The following is a 26,444-nucleotide window of genomic DNA, read 5'->3' on the forward strand; positions in this document are numbered from 1 at the left end:
TTGACGCTACCGTGTTTCTTGCCTCCGACCAAAACATTTCCCAGCAGCAACGCGGGCTTTTAATAACAATGACGTCAGCTGAAACTCGCCTATAAGGACGAGACTCGAGCTCCTACGTCAGAGTATCAGTGTTTTCAGGCGTCCGCACAGTCAAGGATCAGATCTGTACGAACATGAATTTGTGGGAGCTGGAGGCACCAGATCGTTTCGTCCCTGGAGCCGTTTTCCATCGATTTAGTGTGAACGAACACTGCACCCACAACGAAAACGACTCGAATATGTACATATATATTCTGTTACGGGTGACGCGTGACCTCTAGAACGTTACTCGGTGTCGCTTTAAGTCCGATAAGTAGTAATAATCTAGTACCTGATTATGAACTGAGTCTTTCGTCACACTTTATTAAGACTAAATAAAGTGTAGCTCGTTGGTTTATTGTCGTTGGCGGCTCAGATGTGACATGACACGAGCTCGGTCTATTGTTATCATTGTTATCTCTGTCATGTGGAGCAGCCGACACGGTGAAGGTCGGACGAGGTGAGAACAGAGCGTCCTTCAGCGGTGTGTGTGTGTGTGTGTGTGTGTGTGTGTGTGTGTGTGTGTGTGTGTGTGTGTGTGTGTGTGTGTGTAGACTGTGTGTGTGTGCTGCTGCTGCTGCTGCTGCTGCTCAGGTCCAAACAGGAAGTGAGCACGAGCGCAAAGTGATTCCATCGAGGTTTGGTTCCAATTTACTGCCACTGAAAAATGGTTGGTTCTTTCTAATCCGTGTATCATTCGTTCATTCGTTTTTCAATATAAAACCAAAAATAAGAAAATGAAAAAACAACAGTTTTCTTTGTTATTTGTCTCCAAAACCAAAATGAAAAAACGGATAATGATTCATTTTTTCAGTTTTCGATTTTGTGTTTAAATGAAGAATGGAAAAAACGGATAACGGCCGTTTCTCGTTTACGTGACGTCCGTGACTGCGATGCCGAACTTTTGCACCACATACGGACTGAACCGGGACTGATCCAGGTCCGAGACCAGACCGAGACCAGAGCGGGACTGAGACCGGGACCAGACCGGGACCAGAGCGGGACTGGTCTGGTCCCAGTCTGGTCCCGGACCTGGTCCATTTGAACCAAAAGCTCTTAGTTTGATTCATTTTCATTGGTGTGAATGTGTCAGTCGGAGGCTTTGTTTTTACCACCTCTAGGAACCAGCCGAGTTCTTGAGCGCTGAGGACCTTTAGACAAAAGCTCTGTCCCGGAGAGTCTCAGTTTGAAATTGGTCTCATAAGAGGGGAAGATGTACAGTTACATGCCTATAAAACATTACATTATTATCAACTTATTAGTGTACAAAGTTCAAAATAACACATTAACAAATTTGAGTTATTTAGTACATTATGTATATACACAATACATTGTTTATTTTGGTACCATTCATAAATGATAAACTTTTGTGCCTTCTTCAGTACAATTATTAGTTTGTATGACCATAAATGAAAACAAAAAATCTTAATTTTTTTATTCTTATTACTGTTTATTTTGTATGATCATAAAGGATAAACTTTGTGTCTAGATTAACATTATTATTAGTTTGTAAGACTATAAATGAAAATATGTTTCTGCCTGTGTGTATATGTGTGAGTATAAGTACTATATATATATGATGTGTGTATGTATGTAAGTATATGTGGATATGTTTTTGTATATATGTGTATATTTTTGCAAATGACAGGTAAGCACTCCAAAGGTGATTAAAATAAAAAAATAAATAAAAAAGTGAACCATGTGATTATGTAAAACAATTGAAGTTGGACTCCATTTTTTAAACCTCATCCTCCTCCTTTTGAGCACCAGGTCCCAAATATGTCATGTACAAATCACTATTTTTGTTATTGTTTTTGAATTGTGTTGTACCTGGCTCAAACAAAGAAATAAATGAAATGTATAATTCAGAAATCCTTTGGCGAGTGACTTGGAAGAGGGTGGAGAGCTGCCAGTAGCTCCCGAGTTCCACGTTTGAGACCCCTGGTTTAGAGCATAAAACACTTTGGAACAGTTTTGATGTAAAATGCAAGTTTGATTGACAGCTTCATTACACGGTGCCCACCAAAGCAGTGGAGGGAGTGTGTGCCCTCAAGAGTCTCGCTCCTGATTGGCTCTGTGGTTTCACGCTCAGACTTCCAAACATGTTCGTAGTTGCAGATTCGACATTGTAACTTGTGGCCTTGATGAGATTCATTTGGTTAAAATCGAACACACTCCTTCAGTCACTTTTACTCTGCAGGCTGTGACTTCCAACAGGTTCATTTGTTCTTCCAATATTATGTCCAGATAAGGTTCTTTTTGACAAACCACTGTGTCGTTTACACCTCGATACCTTGACGACCATTTGCCGTTTTGAGGCCTTCTTCGTCTTTCTTCAGAAGGGTCACGTTGTGTTACGGTGACGTGTCTTGCAGCTGATTTATACAAAACTTTCAAGGGATTTTGTCTTGGAGAAGTGGGACTGCAGATGGTTCTGTTCCCCTTCCAAAGCAGGACGGAGATGAAGAAAGATGTAGAAGGCCAGAACATCCAAGAACACAGTGTTTTGTCAAAAACAGGGGTGTGCAATTATTTTTTTCTGTCAGGCCACATGAGAAACACAAAATATTGTGGAGCCAAAAGCAGAGACGATCGGAGAATCTGCTGATCTGAATTTGATACAACGACCTCCTCAAACCAGGACTAAACCAGGACTGAAACAGGACTAAACCAGGTTTGAACCGGGACTGGACCAGGGCTAGGCCAGGACTGAACTAGAACTGAACCGGGACTGGTCCAAGACTGAACCGGGATTGAAGTAGAACTGAACCGGGACTAGAACGTGGGCAGGGCTAGACCAGGACAGGAACAGGACTGTGCCAGAGCTGAACCAGGACTGTAGCAGGATTGAACCAGGACAGAACCAGGACTAAACTAGGGCTAAAGTAGGATTAAACTACATAAATAAAATGTTTATTTTGTAATTCCCAATGAGTTTAAACGGGCCAGTCAGAGTCAACCAAAGGACACGTATGTGGCCCGGGAGCTGGACAATGTCCAGGTCTGGTCAAAAAGAACTTTTGTTTGGATATACAGTGTATGGTTGTGCTGTGTGTGCACCAAACATGACGCTGATGTACTGTACTCGTGCCCTGGTCTCTGATGCTGACTTCCTCTCTCTCTTTCTCTGTTGTTCTAGAGCCAGGCCTTGGCCCACTACAAGGGGACCAAACACGCCAAGAAGCTAAAGGCCCTGGACTCTCCAAAGACCAAGCCCAAAGCATCAGCCGTCACCAAGGAGACGACCAACCCGGAGCCAGCGAGCGTCACGGCGTCGCCCGTCCCCAACGGCACCGCCACCGACCGGAGAGGTGAGGAACACGTGCTACTACTAGTACTTAGAGGTTCTGTTGACGCTTTAACTGCTTTGACGTTTGGCTCCGATTTTACTCCGTCACTCCAAAACATACAGGGGCTTTGGACGCATCGCCCAAGTTCATGACAACAGAAATCGTGTAAATGTAATTGAAGTTGATGGGATGGAACCACCGACGTCTTTACCTGTCGAGTCTGAACCACACGCTTTGACAAATCTTTACGAAGACGAGTGGATCTGGAGAAAGCCCCGCGGTCGAAACATGGACGAGCTCAATGGCGCGTGTCTCCAGTTTAGCCTAGATCAAACTTTCGTACTTCCAGTGGCTCTCTGCCCATAGACTTTTTTCACAACATCCAGAAGTGCTGAGATGTAGGGTAAATGTCAATTACGTTAATGGTTTTCTGCCGGAGAATACGACACACATTTACACACACATTTTGACACAGAAAACCATTAACCAGGAGTGACGTTTCCCTGCATCGCGGCATGTCCGGCTGTTGTAAAAAAGGTCTAGTGAGCGGATTAAAAAGTTATTCTGAACACAATTGAAGGATTTTGAGCTGAGAAAAAGTTTATTTATATCTAAAAATAGGTTAAAACTGCCACAAAATCTGATCTTTTTTGGAAACTGTAGGTCCCTGTCAGCCCAAATCGAGGAGTTTGTGATTGCATTGCGCTTTATGGGAAAAATCCTTTCTGGGCAGGAGTGATTTTTTTTTCGCTGAAGTACCATTGAGTGTCACTAGGGCAACTCCAGACACCTCTATGCTAGAAATGCTCTATCCAGTGGGGTGGTCCTTATCCAATGGAAAAAATAAAAGCTCTCTTCAACCTTTTTTCCTCTGATGAGCTACTTTTACCAAACGAAAAATCGAAAATGAGCTACTCATTTTAACAGCTGCAAGAAATTGACTAAATGTACTGTATTTTCCGGGCTATTAGACATGTCCTTAAGTCTCCAACCCCATCAAAAAAACGACTGCTCCCCATAATCCAGAGCGCCCCATACACGAATCCACGCGGGTGTCCCAGCACGACTTCAGTAAACTACAAAGCCGCAAACACACACGGAGCAGACAGCGACCGCACAGCGAAACACACCCACAGACACACTCATCACTCCACGCCGACGAGGAACGGAACGGAGGAACGAACCGAAAAAAGCGAGCGCGACGTGCCGCTTCTAGACACGACTGAACAACTGAGTCACTGCGAACACGCCGACAATCCAGACACACCCTCCCTACACGCCACAACTGAACAAAGCCCAGAGTCACCGTGAACGAACAAACAAACAAAACCACTCACCCATCACACTGTTGGGTTTCCTTTACAGTCCCACGCGGTTTATTTGTGAAAAAAGCTCGAAGATAAACCATTTAATGACAGTGCGTCTTATAATCCAGAGCGACTAATAGAAAATACAGTATGAGCCTTAGATTTGTACAGTTAGATACTTATAAAACAAACCATTATCCATTTATCAGTGCACAGAGTTAGGCATCAAAATGTACATTTACAGTGGTAATAGGCATTTAAGTCTTTTTTTGTTGTTGTTGTTATTAAGCACAATTCAGAAATCCCTTGGTGAGTCACTTGGAAGGGGATGGAGAGTCACTGGTTGCCCCCGAGCTGCAGGTTTAGCATTTACTGTATTTTCCGGGCTATTAGTCTCTCTGGATTATAAGACGCACTGTCATTAAATGGTCTATTTTCGAACTTTTTTCACAAATAAACGGCGTGGGACTTTAAAGGAAACCCAACAGTGTGATGGGTGAGTGGTTTTGTTTGTTTGTTCGTTCACGGTGACTCTGGGCTTTGTTCAGTTGTGGCGTGTAGGGAGGGTGTGTCTGGGACCAACGGATTGTCGGCGTGTTCGCAGTGACTCGGTTGTTCAGTCGTGTCTAGAAGCGGCACGTCGCGCTCGCTTTTTTCGCTTCGTTCCGTTCCTCGTCGGCGTGGAGTGATGAGTGTGTCTGCGGGTGTGTTTCGCTGTGCGGTCGCTGTCTGCTCCGTGTGTGTTTGCGGCTTTGTAGTTTACTGAAGTCGTACTGGGACGCCTGAGTGGATTGTGGGGCGCACAGTTGTTTTTTGATGCGGTTAGAGGCTTAAGACCGCGACCTATAGCCCTGAAAATACGGTAATAGAAATGGGGTTTGCAAAGTTTCACAAAATTCCATGCATATTTGAAGGTAACTCAAAGACCTTAACATTTTTATCACTGTGGTTTCATTACTGCTGAAGAACTGAAGGAAACACAATTAGAGTCACATTTTTGCAACATAATCTCCTGTTCGATCAACACGTACATGCTTTTCTTGTCTTATGAAAGAAAAGATGATATTGACTCAGAGAAAAAAAATATTATTGATGCTTGTTATTACGCTGAAAACACGTTTCAATTAGAGGCAATGAAAAAGAAAGTTCAGTGCAAACTAAAAGAAGTGTTTGTCTGAGAGAAAACTCTTGAAAGCTTGATTCAGAAATGCTCCTTCTTGCTTTCACTGTATTCCTCCCAGATTTTGCATTTGACCCGTCCTTTCAGGAGCAGTGGGCAGCACGTGGGGAACCCGGGGACCCATCTCCATCATCTCGTTGCGAGACTCGGTCAGAAATTGCATCAGTTACAGAAACGTCTGGGCGTTTGAAATATTAATGTATTTTCATAAAACTTGCAGCATTTTGGGAAGATCAGACCAAACGATTTTAAAAGTTCCAGTTATTTTAGTAGATCCGTCATCAGTGAGTTAAACCCTACTTTGTCAAATTTTGATGAAACTTGGTATATTTGGCACGACTTAAGATGGGGGTAAGTCAACTTCTTGGTAAATTTGTGTGAAAATAAAAAAAGAAAACCCCTCCAGATGTTTTATATGTTGTAGTAGACGTATAGGGCTACATTTTTTTCTATTGGTGTCACTGAGGTCGGGCGTGTTCCTTACTGTCAATAGGCGAGTTTCATTGTTGACAAAAGCGCGCGTTGCATGCTGGGAATTATTTTGGTCGGCGGCAAGAAACACTAATTCAACATGATTGACAGAGCGAGAAAGCACGTAAAGCAGGGCTGCTCACACTTTTTCATCATGTGAGCTACTTACAAAATGACCAAGTCAAAATGATCGACCTAATACAAAGCCAAACAAACTGCACTGAAACACTCTGTGCCCCTTTTCTGGACCCTCCCCCACAGTTTGAGAACCTCTTCTTTAAGAGAACTTCCTCTGGCACTTTACACAAAACTGTGAAAAAAGTGAAGGAAGATTTTTAAACCTGTTTTTTAAAGTTCCAAACTGGAGTTTCATTCTTTTGTGGTTTTGCAGTGATATTTACCAGCCTCTGCACGTTTACCAAACCAAACGCACATCGTGACAAACACAGATGCATTTGTCACTTTTGTTAGACAAACTTCAGCCAAATGTGGCAGTAGGTCTGTTCTGTAGATCCGCTCTATGCTGTAGACCTGCTTTGTGCCAACACTGGAACACAAATTTAGACTGGTTTTTGCTTCACGTTTGGTCTTGTTCTTCTAATCAGCCGCACTGTGGGAGGGGCTTGTGTTGGCTGTACGCAGGAAGGAGCGAGAGCGTGAAAAGGCGAGGGGCGGCGTGCTGACGTGAGGCAGATGGACAGGTAGGATGTTTAGGAAGTTGAACCTGCCCTGTGATGCACGCTGGTACACGAGGGCACACGCTGTCGCAGACGAGCCGTGCATAGGGAGCGTGTGTGTTTGTGATGCGCCGTAGAGTCTCCGCGGGTTTCAAATGAGCGCACAGGCTGCACTGAGACGCCCCACACGCTCCTGCACCCGCTACAAGTTTATTACCAACAGCAGCGGCCGGAATGAAACATGATCACACTTGTTGAGTGTCAGACCTCGAGTGAGAGACAAGACCGAGTCCAAACGCGAGTCCGAGATGAGAACTAAGACACGGCGATCTACCCACACGACCTTGGCGATCGAACTGGTAGATTGCCATCGACATATTGAGCACCCCTGACATAAAGGGTATTGATCCCGGTTATTTATTAACTCCAACGGCAGAGGACCCAAGATGATTTGACCACAAATTGGTCATAAACATCGATGGAGCCAAATCACCCTTTTCAACCCCGACAAAAGGTGGACCAAACCAAATTTCTGGTCTGAATCTCCAACTACCTGGACAAATATTCACTTTGGTGATATCCACAATGACTTGGTGGAAACTCCTGGGCCATTCACAGCAGAAAAGATGAAAACCTCCAAGAGTCTCGATGTGTTGTTGAACTTGTTGGAGTCCACGGTTTGTTAGGATCTTCTACGTTTGCTCTGCGAATGTTTGAAAGTCGTTTAATTCACCGTTAGTGGTTCTTTTCACTCAGAATACGAAAAAGACATTTTCCTTCTTCCGTGCTTCTATTTGTGCATCCGATAATGCAGCAGGAATTTACCATTATCGGGGATAAATACGCGAGGTTACGCACTGTGTTTGACGCTACCGTGTTTCTTGCCTCCGACCAAAATATTTCCCAGCAGCAACGCGGGCTTTTAATAACAATGACGTCAGCTGAAACTCGCCTATTTCAAGGTATAATTTGGGATTCTGATACAGATTTGGATTCCTTATGATGTCCCCTTTCCAGATAAACCTTGGTTTTTGATATTGGATCAGTAGTTGCAGAGTAAACGCAATATGAAATCCGGTGAACACACAAAAAAGTGATAAAAACGAAATTGTGATATCTCGGTAACCTCTCTCTTACTCTGATTACTCCTAAAATTTGAGATTTTGTCTTTCTTGGCTATGACTTACACCAATATTCTTTGCAATTGGACAATGTGAGAGTTCAAATTGCAATTTTTTTGGGTGAACTGAAGTGGAATTTGTGATTTCAGAGGGTGTGATTGACAGGCGGATTAACCAATCAGGGAGACAAATGCTGCATTTAAGTAAAAAATCTACACTAAAGACTTAAGAAAGTGTGGATTTTATCAAACTCAACAATCGAAGCATCAATATGACCTATCTGAGGTTAAGTAAGTTCTATATTTTGTTCTGAATGTTCAAAAGGAGATTTCTTCCACATTTGAGAGACACTTGAGACAAATTAGCGTCCGTGTTTGGATCGTCTCAAGTTTGGACTGAGGTTTTTCACGCTCTTTGGTCCGATTCCAGACCTTCTGGATTCAAACAGAACGTCGAAGGGAGCGGCTGGTCGGGCGAGGAACCTCCTGATGTGGAAAGTGGAGTTGTGTGCAGGAGCCAGCCCTTTCCAGAGGTGTTGATGTCTTTATAATGGTGTTTTGTCCGGGTTTGTGTTGGCTCCTCTTGTTGGATCGCTTCACCTGTTCCTCTGTGACAGGATTAGCAGGCTGTGGCCATGTTTCAGACAAATACACAGAGGACACGACTCATTTCTCTTTCCTCGCTTGGTTCTCCTTGATTCCTCTCCTCGATCCTGCGGGAAATGGGTGAGGAAATCTCGCCCACAGAGGAGACACAGCGAGGAGAGAGGATATAAACTCTACGCTGAGGCCAATAAAGTTTGATTCTTTTCTCGTGCACAATAAAGACAGACTAACAGATATCTGACCTTTATACTCTACTTTTTTTTTTACCTCAAATGGACAAAGTATTTTTTTTCTTTCTACTCGTTCACGGTCAAATCCCGCCTCAGGGTTTGGAGTTCAAATCAAAAACATACATCAGTAGAGACGATATGAACAAATAAATGACAATCCAGTCGCTTCTGTTAACCAAAAAAGAACAACAAAGCAGAATATTCCCTCCTCCGACGCACACGTTTTCTGGAAAGTCATATACACTATCATAAAACCCATAAAAAGGTTTCTAAAAGTAAACGTTATCCTGGGAGAAGCAGTTCCACTCCCCTTCCTTCGCCCTCCGCCTTTACGTCCCGCCTCAGGGTTTGGAGTTAAAATAAAACCATACATCAGCAGAGAGGATGCAAACAAATAAATGACAATTCAGTCGCTTCTGTTGACCAAAAAAAGAACAACAAAGCAGAATGTTCTCTCCTCCAACGTCATATATACTGTGAAATACTCATAGAAACGTACAGTGTCCAAAGAGAAGCACGTCAGTCCCACATTTTTCCTCCCCTTCCTCCCCTTCTCTGCAGGTTTGGCGTGGCTTTAACTTGATCAGATCATCGCACACAAACACACGCACACACACACACACGCCGGCATCACGCTGCTCACAAATTGGATTCAGTGTCGATCTGAAAGCTGTTCACACGCACACGCTGCTCCAGATCTGCTCGGGGCTCTGGGGTCAGCTGGGACTGGTCCAGGAGAAACTGTGACTGATGTTACAGCAGGATTTAAAGGTTGTCTGGAGGATTTTTTTTTTTTTTTTTTTTTTTTTTAGTTTCAAATTGTCAATAAAAGTTTAAAATACCATTACAGAGACGCAGCAGCTTTGTAATTATGATGACTAAAAAAAAAAGAATGAAAATCTATCAACTGTGGACATAGTGAGGCCAGAGAAACATCAGCCAATAGAAAACAAGGCTCCCTCATTTTCTATTGGCTGTTAGGTTGTCAATCAAACTTCCTACGTTTCTAGTCTAGGGATTATGTGGATTATGCAGCGGTTTTTAGAGTTTTTTTCGAACTGTCGCTTCCTCGCATTTCGCACAAAGTTTGTCGCAATGGCCGACGAGAATCCACGACCAGTTCGCCGCCAAAGAAAGTCAGTTTTTGAGGTCACTGAAAGAAGAAGAGAAGGGGAAAAGGAGCGAAGACAAACCGAGGTGATTCTTGGAGATGTCGCCCAGCGATGGCGCGACCGAAGCAGACGAAGGGTCTAAAAACTGATGCATCAGTCGCTAAATTACTTCTAGACAGGAAACTTCAACAGTAATTCTGAACCCGCACTGGATGTAAACAAATGTGATTTCTAGAGTAAAGAGGCGGGAGGAGGTGTTTCTACTGTCGCTGTATTTCTCTTCCCTTAAAAAATCCTCTATACAACCTTTAAGTTTGTCATGGCGGAACTTCAAGAAATTGCAAAAAAAAAACAAAACTCTTAATTGTCTTTAATCAGAGCTTAAATGGAGCTACACCGAGTTATTCTAAATTATACTTTTAGACTTCAAATTAGACGTTTTAGAGCGATGTGGGCAATTCTTTTCTTCCATGGGGCCACATGAGAAGATGCAAAAGTGGCGTCGCGTCTTCACTTTTTATCCCGCGTTTAGACGTGTTTTCGGGAGGAAATCTGCGTGCATACGTCGACGCAGAAGTATGTGGAATTTGATTGTGTATGCATGCCAGGCGACTCCATGGTGACGCTCAGTGGTGATGTATGCGACATAAACGCTCTAAAACGGTCTGTTTTAGAGCATCTAGACATGTTTTTTTTTTTAGTTTATTTTACCTTTATTTAACCAGGAGGTCCCATTAAGATTCAGAATTTCTTTTTTAACAGAGACCGGGCCAAGGAGCAACAACACAATCAATATAAAACAGTAAAATAAAAAACTATCATGTTATAAAACCATTTGCATCTCTCAAGAAACACACACACACGTCTTGGACACCGCAATTTCCTTGAACTTAAGTGACTCCATAGATTCCAGTTTAAGATCTTTCTGTAAATGATTCCAAGACCGTGGAGCTGGAGGAAAAGGCAGATTTTTCAGCTCAGAGAAACACAGAGGGAGAGTGAAGAGGAACCGTGAGGAGGAGCAAAGACAGAAACTACCTGAACTCATGTGTGAAAAGTCCCTCAGTCGTCCAGGCAGAATCCATGACAAAGGAGAAATTCAATTTGTCAACTGGTCAAAAGTTAATTTGGTCGAATACAGTTTCTCAGCTCATCCAAACTGCTTCTTCAGTTCTGGTCAGAATGCTTTTGGACACTTGCTTATATCTAGTCCAGTGAGATTCATTTGGTCTTCTGATATTTTATGTTATTAGGTTCTTTTTTCAGACCCAGAGTTTTGTTTCATACCTGACAGTTTCGACTGCTCACTACCGCTCTTCATCAGAGTCACGTGATGTTTCTGTGTCGTGCCGCTCAGTTGATTTAAACAGGTTTTGGTGCAGGAGGCAGGACGACAGCGCCACCTGCAGTCCCACTTCCTCAGGACAGTATCGCAGGTGTGTGAGAGTAAAAAAGCCCCTCGTCCCGGTTTATCGTCCCGTGGGCACGTTTCCTCCCTCCACCGGTAGGAAGACGGCGCCAAAACCTGTTTAAATCAGCTGACCAGACGCATCACAGCAACATCACGAGACTCTGAGGAAGACCACAGGGAGCAGTCGAAACTGTCAGGTATGAAACAAAATACTTGCTTATATCTGTCTGCAGGGAGGAGCTCCTCCTGCGACACTTTTGTCCAGTCGACAAATTGAATTTCTCCTTTGCTGCCTGAACTCATGTTAAGGAGATTACTAAAGAAGATTCCCCCAGTATCTCTTTGTAAACAAATATTAACCAGTGCTGTTTTCTGCGAATGTCCAGCCAAGTAAACCACATCGAGTGCAGTGGTGAGTGCAAGAGCTTTGTCGATAAACCTCACTGATGCATGTTGTCTTGTTTTCCCTTCTCATTTACGCTCTGAGTTTATATTTAGAGTGACTCATGCACGTTTGACTCATCTTTATTCTCCTACATTGAAGACGCCGTCGCTCAGAAAATTGCCCTGTGCACTTTTACTCTTTCTTTTACATTATTATAAACACGGGTCGTAGCAGCGTCATGTGTCCGTTTTGGTCTTAATCCGTTTGTTGTGACGACATTTGCGACGATGTTCTGTAAAGATGCAGACGGAAATCACGGCAATTGTTTTTATTAAGTCGTTTTAGAAGAATATTGTGATTTAAAATGCTGAAAATTTAACACAATGATCCACGGGTGTCATAGATTATAACTATTTTTATCGTTTGATTTTATTATTATTCTTTTATCTATTGATTCTATTAGTTCCTTTTGTTAGGAACATAATTCTGCTGACTTTTTAGAGTTACATGTTTTACGTTGCTCTGTGAAGCATTTTGGAAACGGTCTTGTTTATAAATGTGCTGTACAGATAAAGTTTGATTGGATTAAATTGGATAAATCATGGACATGGACTGTTAGGATCATTACTGAACTCTGAACTCTTGGTGCGTGGAGGTTCTAGTGCGTAAGTGCGTCCATGAACTCTTTTACCGCATTCGATGTGTCAATTCTTAAGCCAATGATGTTCATTTTGTCTTCTTATGTACTTTAACTTCTTGGGTTCTATTTAAAGACGATGCAGTAAAGTGTTTTTACCTTGTTGACATGTTTCTGCTGCTGCGTCTTCAGATCTGTCCTCGGTGTTGGTGGTGACGTGTCGTATTTCAGCTGTTGTTACTTCCTGTGGGCGTGGTCAGACCTGATGGACCTGCAGGTCGCTCAGACTGACCACGCCTCCTGTCGCCCGGTGTCTCTGGAGGTCAATCAATCAATCAACAAGTTTATTAATCCCAAAGGGCAATTCAGTTCAAATCCTCCATCTGAACACCACTGATTTTGCTGCACACCTAAACCTAACCTAAACCTAAAATCCACCACATCAGACACTGTAAAAGGAACAACCACATTCTGGATCGGGACGAGGCTCGGGTCATTGGATCGGAAAACAACAAGGTCAAACATCGGATCAATGGGGACTGTGAAATCAAGAAACGAGGCGCTGACAGCATTAACTGAGATGACGGAGCGTTCCTCCTTTCACACACCTGGGACACCCTCCTCCAGAGACACCGGGCGACGGGAGGCGTGGTCAGTCCAGGTCCATCAGGTCTGACCACGCCCACAGGAAGTAACAACAGCTGATATACGACACGTCAACACCGAGGACAGATCTGAAGATGCAGCAGCAGAAACATGTCAACAAGGTAAAAACACTTTACTGCATTGTCTTTAAATAGAACCCAAGATGTTAAAGTGTCAATTCTTTCTCTTTTACCATGACTCAGGTGCAATTGAAACTGTAAATATTGTATATACACAGAGCTGCTCGATTATGGAAAAAATCATTATCACGATTATTTTGGTCAATACTGAAATCAAGATTATTCAAACAGTTATTTTTTAGTTACACGAATCATTTATTCAGCATTTCTCTGTCTGTTTTATTGAGTAAGTTACACAAAACTGTCAAATTGAAAATAAATTCAGGCTACAAATATGAACCTTAGAGCAGTTTTGCGACGTATAAAACATAAAATGAATAAAATAAACTTTGAACATGAAACAAGGCAAAGAAAAACATAAATGTATCCAAAATAAACTATATATCCAACTGTTCTCCAATCTCTCAAAAAAATTAAATAAATAAACTTAAGCTTTAAATCATTTCACCTCAATTATATGAGTTTGGAGATCGTTTGACACACAGTTTGTTTTTGTAATTATAATTGCACAGACTCTCAATAACACTCTGCATTTTTGGGAAGCACCATCATTTTATCTTGTTTTATTTAGCAACGTTTATTTTTCCCTCTAGAAAGAATCTACTGTAATTTCTGATCCGATCATAAACAGTATTTCACATTCAATATTCGATCATATTTTGCATGAATCATAGCAGCCTACTACTCAAAAGTTATTGGTGGTGTTACGAAAAGCGCTTACAGATTCATTGCGGTGAATAATTAGGACGCTCTGAATGCATAAGTTAAAGGTTGTATGGAGGATTTTTTTTTTTTTATTTCAAATTGTCATTGAAAGATTAAAATACCATTACAGAGACGCAGCAGCTTTGTAATTATGATGACCGAAAAAAAAAAAAGAATGAAAATCTATCAACTGTGGACGTGTTGAGGCCAGATAAACATCAGCCAATAGAAAACGAGGCTCCCTCATTTTCTATTGGCTGTTGGGTTGTCAATCAAACTCCATAGTGTAACTGACTCGTCGGAGCGCGGGGATTACGTGGTTTACGCAGCGGTTCTTAGAGGCTTTTTCGAACTGTCGCTTCCTCGCATTTCGCACAAAGTTTGTCGCGACGGCGGACGAGAATCCAGGACCGGTTCGCCGCAAAAGAAAGTCCGTTTTTGAGGTCGCTGAAAGAAGAAGAGAAGTGGAAAAGGAGCAAAGCCAAACTGAGGTGATTCTTGGAGATCTCGTCCAGCGATGGCGCGACCGAAGCAGACGAAGGGTCTAAAAACTGACGCGTCGGTCGCTGAATTACTTCTAGACAGGAAACTTCAACAGTGATTCTGAACGCACAAAGGACTGTCGCTGTATTTCTCTTCCCTTAAAAAAATCCTCTATACAACCTTTAAGTGAACTAGTTCTGTTTTTCACGGTTTTTAAAAGAGTAAAACTGAGGCCCAGAGACTTTAAACAGATTGGGGTTGGAGCTGGAGCACACTTTGACCTTATTACACATTCAAAATAAAGTGCAGATGGTCCTTGAGGCTTTTTACAGTCTGTGTGGGGGCATGAGTAATGGTGCAGGTCATTTACTCTCTTTTTTTTTTTTACGCTTAAAGGGCCCGTATTACACTACACTTTCTGATCTGTGATTTAATGTCGTTTCCTCATCACGAACAGACCTGCAGTTTTGTTTCATTCGCACATGTTTAACACACAAACGCCGCAGATTCAGGATGAGTTTTTCTCTCCGAATGAAACTGAAACTGAGCATTTTGAGCTTTGGAGATGGAGACAGACAAAAAAAAAACTCAACTCCAGGTCTTTTTGTTAAGAGGAAACAACATTATAACTTGACTTAAAGCTCTCAAGAGTCAGTTTTGTGTAATATCAGATCTTTAAATGCGTTACTTTGTGAATTGTATAAACTCTTAAACCCTGGGAGTTCACTTCAAATCGTTTACAGTGGAAGAAATAAGTATTTGATCCCTTGCTGAGCTCCTTACGTCTGCCCGGAAACTGAAAATGGGTCGTGGATGGGTCTTTCAACGCGACAATGACCCAAAACATACAGCCAAGGCAACAAAAGAGTGGCTCAAAAAGAAGTACATGAAGGTCCTGGCCAGTCTTTGGACCTTAAACCTTTAGAAAACTTATGGAGGAAGCAGCCACGAAACCTTACTGATTGAGCGCTTGTTTACACGAGAACGCTTGCGGATAAAAATGACAAAATATTTTATCGGAATTGCCTTTTGTTTAGACGGTGACGGCGTTTTGGGGGCTTAAAAACGCAAAAACCTGAAACCACCCTCCAGAGTGGAAAAGTTGAACACGCTCCGTCATAGAGTTTCCGTCTACGCTGCCCAAGACGCAAAACTCTGGTCAGATGTGCTCAGGTCGTGTACACGTTTACGTCACGTACATACAGGACACAGAAACAAACATGTCGGATCATTTCCAATCTGCAGAGACACTATCAGTGACCAGAGAAGGATCTGCAATCACCTCTGTCAGATTCTGGATGCACCAGGTCGTCGCAGTCGAGTCAGACGGACCTGGACGAGACCCGGAGAACCAGTCGACGGTGGGACGACTTTGTGGAAGGAGGAGCTGATGAAAACTTCTGTATGTCCAAAGACGCTCTTGTTGCTTTAAGTACAAACACACACAATCCAATTCCACACACTTTTGCGTCACCGTGTGCAGCAGATTTACTCCTGAAAACACTCGCCTAAACTTGGAATAAAAAGTGAAGACGCGACTCCATTTTTGTGTCTTCAGTTCAGACCATCATCATGTAAACCTTAGAGATGATCTGCAAAGAAGAGTGGACCAGAATTGTTTCTGATACGTGCGGAAACTTGGTTATCAACTCCAAGAAACGTCTAACCTCTGAGCTGCAAACGAGGGTTTTGCCACCAAACGTCTTTTTTGGCTCCAGGGTTCAAATACTTATTTCACTCAATAAAATGCAAATCAGTTCATATATTTTGTTTCAAGTTATTTTCTGGATTGTCTTTTTGATATTCTCTCTCTCACTGTTAAAATAAACCTACCATTAAAATGACAGACTATTCCTTTGTTTGTCAGTGGGCAAACCTACAAAATCAGCACTGGATCAAACACTTCCTCCACTTCCTCCAGAATCTTAGGCTGCGGCGAGGAGAAAATTCAGTTTGTCGACTGGACAAAAGTTAGTTCGGTTGAAGACGCTTCTTCAGTTCTGAATTGAACTGAAGAAGCGTCTTGGATGAGCTTCGAAACGTCTTCAACCAAACTAACTTTTGTCCAGTCGACAAAATGAATTTTCTCCTCACCATGCGTCATACATCTTAGGCCATGTTTATATGATGACGGTCTGAACAGAAAAGGCAAAAGTGGCATTGTGTCTTCACAATCTGTGTGCATACGGTAACGCAAAAGTGTGTGGAAATCGATTGTGTATGCATGCCTGGCGGGTCGGTGGGACGCCCAGTGGTGATGTTTGTGACGTAAACATGTACACGACCTGAGCACATCTGACCAGAGTTTTGCGTCTTGGGCAGTGTAGATGGAAACTCTACGGCGGAGTGTGTTCAACTTTTCCACTCTAGAGGGTGGTTACAGATTTTTGCGTTTTTAAGCCCCAAAAACGCCGTCACCGTTTAAACCAGACATGTCAAACTCAGGCCCGCGAGATTATATCAAATTTGTATTAGAGCTGCTCGCCTCACACAGATCAAATATAGAGACATTATTTATTTAAAATGTTGTTATTATTTTATATTCTGCTTGTTCTGGATTCAGTGTTAAAGCAAAACTATTATTAAACATTTATTTTAATAAGAAAAGGTTTAACATTACATATCTGGAAAGAAGAGAAAACATGCAGATGTTGACATTTTTCAATAAATGTTGAGTTTGGCCCACGACTTTTTAATTTTGGCCCACTGTGAATTTGAGTTTGACTCTCCTGGTCTAAACAAGAGGCACTTCCGATAAAATATTTTGTCATTTTCACCCTCAAGTGTTCTCATGTAACGGACCCTTAGTAAAAGTGACGAGATCGTCCTCTGCCCGTCAGAAAGCTGTAAGATCCAACCCAGCTGCTTGTGTTTACTGTTGTTAATAAAACATTTGCATCGCATTGGCTGACGGAAGCTGTTTATCGTACCCTTGGGCAATACACTTCGCCCACGTTTTAACCCCAGTTAATTTATGATTTGAAAATATTTGAAAATCAAATTTAGTCCCCAATTAAAAACCGCTAAACCGGACCAACAGGTGTGGAAGCGTCTTTCCCCTTGGACGCCGACTAGGAACAGCCCAGACATGTATTAGCACAACTGCATAAAAGAAAACAAACTTCCACGAGTGATTATAAATGATTTTTACACTCATGAACTTTATTGAAACACAAACATATTTGTATCTCTGGAAACTTTAGACTCTGAACTCTTCATTTATGGATGTTTAAATGTGATTCAACTTATTTATAGGTGTAGAACAGCTCACTGAAAATGAGAGTTTACCTGCTCAGGTGCAAAATCGAAAACAAAAAACTACATTCAGCATCTGATATCTGCATGTTCTGAGTACTATATTCATAAAAAAAATGTAAAAAAATATATTTGTCAAAGTATTTAAACAGATTTCATATCACCAGATAAAATATAGCCAAGTGTGCACCTGTTTTTACCTAATTCGTTTTTTTCCATTTAACTTATTCAACTCATTTAGCTTATTATAATATAATAATATATTAATAAAACTCTTCCCCGTTTGTGGGTGTTCAGTATTTGTCGTCTTGTTTACTTTCTCGTGCCCAGAGCTCCGCATAAACATTTGTTTCTGTAGCAATTCTGTCAATTATACATCTCATCTTGGAAAAAAAGACTGAAATATTTCAAAGGACTCGCCTGAGCAACATCCAGATTTCAATTACAATTTTGGTTTATAATCGAGTATAAAGTCCCTGATAGTTTATTTGGACATCGCAGGACTCCACACAGACACATCACCGACATTCTCACCTTCGTAAGTTTCAGTCTCCAAAAGTCCGTCTCTGTCGCTGTTGAAATCTATCACTTTCTCTAAAGAAAATCCAAGTTCATCGTGCGCCACAATTTTTCCATTGTACTATGTTGAAAAAATCATCGAGTCGTTTCGATTCAATGTGTTAATTCAGCACTCAAATTCACGACATATAAACTTCTAGATGCAAACAGACGAAACGGAAGATAAAACAAAACTTGATTAAAGGACATGTCATGGTGTACAGGTTGAAACAACGGTGGTCGTCAAATGTCGCCTTCGTGGGGGAAAAAGTTAAGATCGTAAAAACTCGCGTCCAGGAGTCCAGGCCGTGTTTGAAAATGATCTCATCTGAGGCGAGGCTGCGAGTACGATTGCCTCATGTTTAATACTCGCCGTTTATAATGTGTTTATGCTGAATCGTGATGTTCTCGTGGCAGAGCAGGATCACATGGGACTTCAGATTTCATTTCATTTGGATCCAACCATCTGCAGCTCGCGGCCGTACACAGCTCAGACCAGAACCGCTCGTGTCAGCAAACATTATCTTTAATATTCCTGAAATACTGCGCCGTAAGCAACTTCAGAGCAGAAAAAAAACATGTACAAGGTTCTAGCCTCCAGACATACTTATGCATTCAGTAACAGTTTATGTTCTATATAAAATTATGTTTCGTACTTCAAAATAAGAATCTAAAAATCGTATTTCTGAACTTGGGTTGGTAACATACACCAACGGTCAACAACCTTAAATACTCAGAGCCGTTTGGAGCGTTTCCCACAGAAAAGAAAAACACCCGGAGCCACAAAACCTCTGACTCTAAAATGAGGATAACGCTGCATATCATTTGTTTCATGTGTATGTTCTGTATAAAAGACCATGGTGTGTGCTGCATTTATGAAATCAATGAAATACGACAGAGAACACGGGATTTTATTTCTGCATGTAACAAAAAAAAACAACATTTTGAACTCAGAAAAAAGACACTTGTTTGACGTTTACTTTCAAATGAAATACTCATTGTCTAGTTGAGTCCTCGTAGGAAATAAAAATCCAAACTTAAATTATCCACCCGCAGCCAGCCTGAAATGCATCTGCTTCTGTGTTCCGTCATCGTTTTATTAGCCTGATTCATCAGCCGGTTTCACTTCGTGGAAACCGTCTGACCTCGCAGCATTAGGATTTGTTATGGAGATGTTTTTGCTTTGTCTGGAAGGTTTCACAGTGTGGCATTAAACCTTTGTATCTTCATGGAGACCAAACCAGACCAAGTTCAAGGTCTGGGTCCTCATTTACAAAGCTCGCTTACGCTCAAATCCTTGCCTACGCGCTCTTTACATCAACTGCGGTATTTATGAACCTCGACTTAACTGTGGTTTGTGTTTGCTGAACTCGGCGCAAACTCGGGACCTCGTGTAAACTCTACGCAAAGTCTGGAGACACGGGGAAAAAGCGACACTCGTGGAGAAAAGAAGAAGTGAAGAGAGTTTGAAGAAGTGTTTGTCCAGGAACTTACCGTATTTTTCGGGCTATTAGTCGCTCTGGATTATAAGACGCACTGTCATTAAATGGTCTATTTTCGAACTTTTTTCACAAATAAACCGTGTGGGACTTTAAAGGAAACCCAACAGTGTGATGGGTGAGTGGTTTTGTTTGTTTGTTCGTTCACGGTGACTCTGGGCTTTGTTCAGTTGTGGCGTGTAGGGAGGGTGTGTCTGGGACCAACAGATTGTCGGCGTGTTCGCAGTAACTCAGTTGTTCAGTCGTGTCTAGAAGCGGCACGTTGCGCTCGCTTTTTCGGTTCGTTCCTCCGTTCCGTTCCTCGTCGGCGTGGAGTGATGAGTGCGTCTGTGGGTGTGTTTCGCCGCGCGGTCGCTGTCTGCTCCGTGTGTGTTTGCGGCTTTGTAGTTTACTGAAGTCGTGCTGGGACACCCGAGTGGATTCGTGTATGGGGCGCTCTGGATTGTGGCGCAGTCGTTTTTTGATGCGGTTAGAGGCTTAAGAGCGCGTCTAATAACCCGGAAAATACGGTAAAAGAAAATCCATGTATATAAAAGAATGACCTTCAGATTTGTGCTTTTTAAGTGTTTGGTTCACCAAAACACAGAGAAGGGCTGTTTATTCCACTCATTATTCTCCACAATATTATACATTTGAAACTCATGCACGAGCGCGGCCACGTTCCCGGTGCAGCGCAGGGTTTCCCACAGTCCACACTGCGACCATAGACTCCTATAGAACACAGACTGTGACCAACACAGAGGACAAAATAATGATCCGACCTGAGACAAAACCTCTTCCCTTGGACACAATAGGAGCCAGGCTTTGATTTAATGAACGCTGAATGTTAGTCTATAAAGCAAAGATTGACAGTTTAGTGCGTTTGGTGGGTTTTCTAAATATGGAGTTTGGCGTACGCACTAACTTACGACAACTCCTACGTTGTTTTTTATAAATGAGGCCCCAGATCTGTGGAGAGTACGGTGACCAAGCGTCCGTTTTTCCCCGAACATGTCCGTTTTGTGATGCAAATGTCGGGGTTTTCATTACTGTTCATTGGGGACATTAAACTGAGCGTCTCTCGTAGCGTCAGTGACTCAGAAGGAGCGAGACACAAACAGTCGGTCAGTCTGTAACACGTCCGAAACGCAAATGCACATTTAACGATGATTTGTACAAGAAATTCTCCGTTTTCCATCCCGGTCGAGACAAGTGTGAGTCCATGTGCACAGGTTGTGAGGTGAGAGTACAGTGTCCCTCGTTTTTCGCGGGGGTTACATTCTAAAAATAACCCACGATAGGTGAAATCCGCAAAGTATCAACTTTATATTTTACAATTATTCCAAGTCTGTATTAAAGGTTGTATAGAGGATTTTCCAAGGAACGAGAAATCCAGCGACTGTTTGTCCTTTTTCAAATGTTGCGCATGCGTGAAACCACCCCCCCTCCCCTACAGCTCCCTACGTAGAAACGCCTTCTCCCGCCTCCTCTTTACGCCAGAAACAGGTTTGTTTACAGCCGGTGCTGCACATGACTTGTAAACAACTAACTACAGTGTTGGTTAGGCAAGGCGGAGAAGTGAGGAGCGGGGGGAGCGGGTGTGCGGACATTTCGTTCACGGACGAGAAGTGAGGAGCAGGGAGAAGAGCGGAGCAGGGAGAGGAGAGAGGAGAGGAGGAGAGAGGAGGGGAGCGGTGCGCGGAGATTCCGTGCCCGGAGAACTGAGGAGCAGGGGGAAAGAGCGGATCGGGCAGCGGGGACAGGAAAGGGGTGCAGAGAAGGTTGCGCGGAGATTCAGTGCGAATGAACTAGCTACAACACGCAGCAGCAAGCGGACTCTTTCTTTGCCTTGAAAATTACGTTTTCAGACATAGGATATCGCTTTCGTGTCCTGAAAAACGTTTGTCTAACTCTTGGAAATAAAGTACGTTTTCATAATAAGCAGAAGTGACCTGTCCAGGAGTAATTTGGCGACCAATGCGTCTGCTTCAGTTGCGCCATCGCTGGAATGAATCTACAAGAATCACCTTAGTTTGGCTTCGCTGCTTTTCCCCTTGTCTTCTTCTTTCAGCGACCTCAAAAACGGACTTTCTTTTGCGGTGAACTGCTCCTGGATTCTTGTCGCCATTGCAACAAACTTTGTGCTAACTGCGAGGAAGATATAGGTCAAAAAAGCCGCTAAGAACTGTTGCGTTGGTGGAGTAAACAGCGTCTGTGCGGCTTGCGTCTGCGTGACAGGCGTACGTAAACCACGTACCGGCGGCGCGCAGGCAAGTCAGTTACGCTAGAAACGTAGGGAGATTGATTGACAGCCTGTCAGCTAACAGATAACGAGGCAGTGTCGTTATCTATTGGCAAATGTTTAGCTGGCCCCACCACGTCCAGAGTTGATGAATTTTTATTCTCTTTTTTTGGTCATCATAATTACAAGGCTACTGCACCTCTATAATGCTATCATTGACAACTTGAAACAAAAACAAACAAAAAAAAATCCTCCATACAACCTTTAAGTCTGTAAAATCCCTCAGCACAAACTTTATACACTTTTTCCCACACAGGACACTTACAACACTTTTTACTTCCTTCTTAAAACTTATTGCTGCTGTCGTTCTTTTGTTATTTTCTTCCTTCTTTATGTAACAATCCCAAGATTCATTTATTCCGTAATGGAGCCTACAGCGCAGAGTCCTGCACGGGTCCAATTGTGGAGACCCTCAGTACATGACCTCACCCGCCCGTTAACCCCACATTATATCAAACTTTTGAGCTGCCTATGACATGGACTGAATCAAGACTAAACCAGGACTAAACCCAGGACTGATTCCAGGACTGAAGAGGAGGAGTAAACCAGGACTAAACCAGAACTGAAACAGGACTCACTGTCAGGACGGGCTCGGAGGTGACAGTAGGAGAAAAGACCGGCTCAGCTCCGCACTTCACGGAGGTAAACGCGGCAATTGCCCGATTGCGCTTTCCGGACACTCTGCTCGGCGTTCTCTCTCTTAAGTCCTAGATTAGTCCTGGTTTAGACCTGGTTTAGTCCTGACCCACCCATGTGTAATTACTACCCACCTGTAATACGCAATACGTATTCATATGCTGTAAAAAAAAAAAATTTATTAAATAATCCACGAAAAGGCAAGACCGCGACGAAAGGTGAACCGCGAGGCCCCACCTCCCGCCCCCGGTAAAGTGTCCGGGTTTTCACAAATGGAAATATGGTCACCCTAGTGGAGAGGCGACCTCGCTCACACTCACAATGTCTGTTTTTCGAGGTATTTTTGAGCTACAAAACCACCTGTAATTAAATAAATCTAAAGCAGAACTGTTTAAAGCCACACTGCGGAATATTCCAAGCAGAGCAATGATATATCCACAGAAACGAACAGGTGACGGACGCCCAGCCGAGAAAAAGCCAAAGATGCAGCGCTGTCAGAACATCTAGCCCCTGTTTCTGGTCTTCTAAACCCGACCACAATCTCCCCAACTGACCCGCAGAAGTTCCGTAGTGCAGCTTTAATGGTCCATTTGTTCTCGCTCCAAACAGAACCATTTCCTCTGAGCTGAGAATCGCATTATCTCGCTCACAGACACGCGACGCCGGAGCGCTGGTGTTTCCTGATTATTCCATTTGTTTGCAGGGCGTGAAATCTCCCTCAGAGTCGGGAAAGCTCCGGTTCGGATCCCAGTGAGTACGTCGTGTCGTATCGTATTGATTTCTTCACGCGCGGAGCTTTTCTTCGGAGAAAAATGTAAAAGTGTAGATTGTGTCCGAGAGGCGCTGGGTAATGGACGGTTAAATCAGAGCTCTTTGTGACAGTCGGGCGTGTAGCTCCAGATGAGTTTGTGTAAAGACGACGGTTACAGACCCAGAGTTCATTTGAGGGAGCTGTTTTTGTGGAAAGCCTCTGGGCCGGGACGTAAAGCTGCACTGTGTAACTTTTTTGGTGGAGGGTCCGTCAAATGCTTTTCTCTGTGGAGATGTTATCGCTTTGTCTGTGGTCTTAAACCTTTCTATCTCCATGGAGTCCAAACCAGACGAAAGTTACAGGCATTCACAATAAAAATGTCTGTTTTTCTAGGGATTTTTGAGCTATTAAACCACCTGTGATTGAATAAATGTAAAGTAGAGCTGTTCGATTTAATTTAATGTCACGCTGTGGAACATTCCAGGCAGAGCAATGACATATCCAGAGAAACAAGCCAGGGCAGCTGTGGCTACAACAGTAAATTACACCACTGAGTGTTGACTGAATGTATCTGTAAAGTGCTTTGAGTATCTTGAAAGGCGTTATATAAATGCAATGATTAATTAATTAACTGTTAAGGAAGTACTAACCCTAACCCTAAGTGATGGTCGAGGGTCCGAGAGGCGTGATCTGACTTTGTGTCTTCATGTGTGATTCTCGGTGCAGCATCTCATCCACATAATCTATAGAATTTATCCTCCACAAATAATGACCCCAGTCCACAAAACAGCACTGTGAATCCAGTTTTTTAAAAGTAAAAAGGCCGGAGTAGTTCCTCACGTGTGTTTGTTTACATCCACACAGCGCACGGATCGAGGTGAAGCTGCAGATTAACCACAGTGACTCTACTTCCTGTGAACTTTATCTCCAATCTTTTATTCTTTAAAAATCCTGTATCTGAAGTTTCACAAATAATAATCACACAGTTTCGACTTGTGTCTAAACTAGAAGTGCAGAGCTCAGATTTTTTTGAAATACTTCAGAGTCTCAGAGCGACTGGTTTTACTGTAGACAGGAAACAGCTGAAGTGATCGCGCTCACAGCTTTATATCCTGTGACAGATCCCACAGACAGACAGTTTTTGCGATCGGAGATTTAAAATTTCATCAGATTCTCCTCGTGTCTGTGACGTGTGTTTTTTGTTACATGATTAAAAATCGTTTAAGTCCGAAAAATCTTGTAGTGTGTAGCGGCTTTTACTCAAACGTGAATGAAACAAAACACAGCTCCAGGTACAGTATGTTTTGGATGAAGTAACACTGATCTAACATGGCCTAAAATATAATCCAGGATCAAAACATCGTGAACATTTTCGGAATGATTGAGATTCAAACCTCGACACTTCACCTCTGCAAAGTCGACCCCCATCAAACACAAACCTACACAAAATACACCATGTCCAGTGTTTTTCTTTCATTTGTCCTGCAAAAAGTTTTGTTTTTGTTTCTTTAGTTTCAGGAAAAATCGATACAGACTTTTCCACAGTCTGAGATCATTTATTTTCTAGTTTGCAGAGTTTTGTTAAAGCCGCCGCCATCAGTTGAGCGGAAAAGACGTCATATAATTTCCGCAAAAATAATAATGAATCATTTTAGAAATAAACTCGCACAAATGAAAACAGTCACAGTTTGGTCAAATTTTCTGCTGTTTTGAGGTTGTTTAACATTTTTGAGGGGCTGATTCTTCAGCCGATGTCACTTCGTGGAAACCATGTGACCTCGCAGCATTAGGATTCATTCACGCTCGACAGTAAGGGGTACTTTTTTATTTAACCAATCTCTGCTGTTTGGTCGTGACGTATGAAAAGCTCCGAATCTTGTAGGAAGAAGGACAATAACGTCTTTCCCCTTGATAAAATTCACCAAACATTCTCTATGGCTACGTTCAGACTGCAGGGCTTAACGCTCAATTCCGATTTTTTTGTGAAATCCGATGTTTTTGGCGAGGTCGTTCACATTTCCAATTAAATGTGACTTGTATGTGACTCCAGTGTGAACAGTAAATGGCCCAAAAGTGTCTCGCATGTGTCACTGGAGACACGACGACGTCAACCGCAGCGAGCGTCTCTGTGTTTACAGAAGTTGTCCAAACATGGACGCAGCATCGAGCACCTGGAGATTTTAAAGTTCCTCTCGTACCGGAGCCAGAACATGAACAACTTACTTGTTTTAAGGAGGAGATTGAGAAGGAGAAGGACCAGGTTTTTGGTCGTGGTGTTTTGTGGTTCAGTCCGTTGAAAGGAACGTGTGGATGTGGAGACGGAGCAAGAGTGGTGAGTGTGTGCTTCACTTCAGTGACACGGAGTTCATTAACAATTTTCTCCCTACTTCAGCGCAGAATAGTGACGTTTGTGTCTTGTTGATAACGTGTAGGTGGATGAATGCACTTTGACCGTTCAGACTGAAGTCACATGTCAAAAGATCAGATATGTATCGGTTTCAGGAGCACATATCCAAGTGTCCTGGGTCACATTTGAAAAAAATCGGATCTGTGTCGTTCAGACTGACATTAAAAGATCAGATACAGGAACATAGAAGCCAAAAAATCTGATTTGGGTCACTTCAGGCTGCAGTGTGAACGCAGCCTTTGTTTCGGCTTTAAATCCTCAATCTCAGGAATCGTCGCCAACACTGAATGTCTGGCTCTTCTCTGATTGGCTGGTGCCCGAACTCACACTTCCGGGATTTTTACGAACCGTTTAGTGTATCCTGATTCCTGATCTAGTCAGTGGAGAGAAATGAAACTGAGTGGAAGCACTAGGTGGCACCAGCCTGGCTACTGGACGACGTCACCGGCCAAAAATAAAACTGCTAATATCTTAAAAACCTTAAAAATCACACGAATTAATCTTGCAGCACAAACGACTGACTCCATTTTGTGTCGTTTTATCGTTTTAGAACATTCTGAAGCTTCCTGGGGGCTGGTCG

At 42.7% G+C, this 26,444-nt stretch overlaps 1 protein-coding gene across 1 annotated transcript in view; it reads left to right on the forward strand.

Moving 5' to 3' along the window:
• znf385d (zinc finger protein 385D) overlaps positions 1–26,444 on the forward strand; it is a 236,581-nt gene that overhangs the window by 153,385 nt on the left and 56,752 nt on the right. The window contains exon 4 of the mRNA XM_055163922.1: positions 3,218–3,389. Within this exon, the coding sequence (XP_055019897.1) occupies positions 3,218–3,389 (172 nt within the window). The remainder of the gene's footprint in view (positions 1–3,217; positions 3,390–26,444) is intronic.

The sequence above is a fragment of the Boleophthalmus pectinirostris genome, unplaced genomic scaffold (genome assembly GCF_026225935.1).
Source record: "Boleophthalmus pectinirostris isolate CB_2022bp ecotype Guang Dong unplaced genomic scaffold, ASM2622593v1 HiC_scaffold_6, whole genome shotgun sequence".
In the NCBI taxonomy this organism is placed as follows: domain Eukaryota; kingdom Metazoa; phylum Chordata; class Actinopteri; order Gobiiformes; family Gobiidae; genus Boleophthalmus; species Boleophthalmus pectinirostris.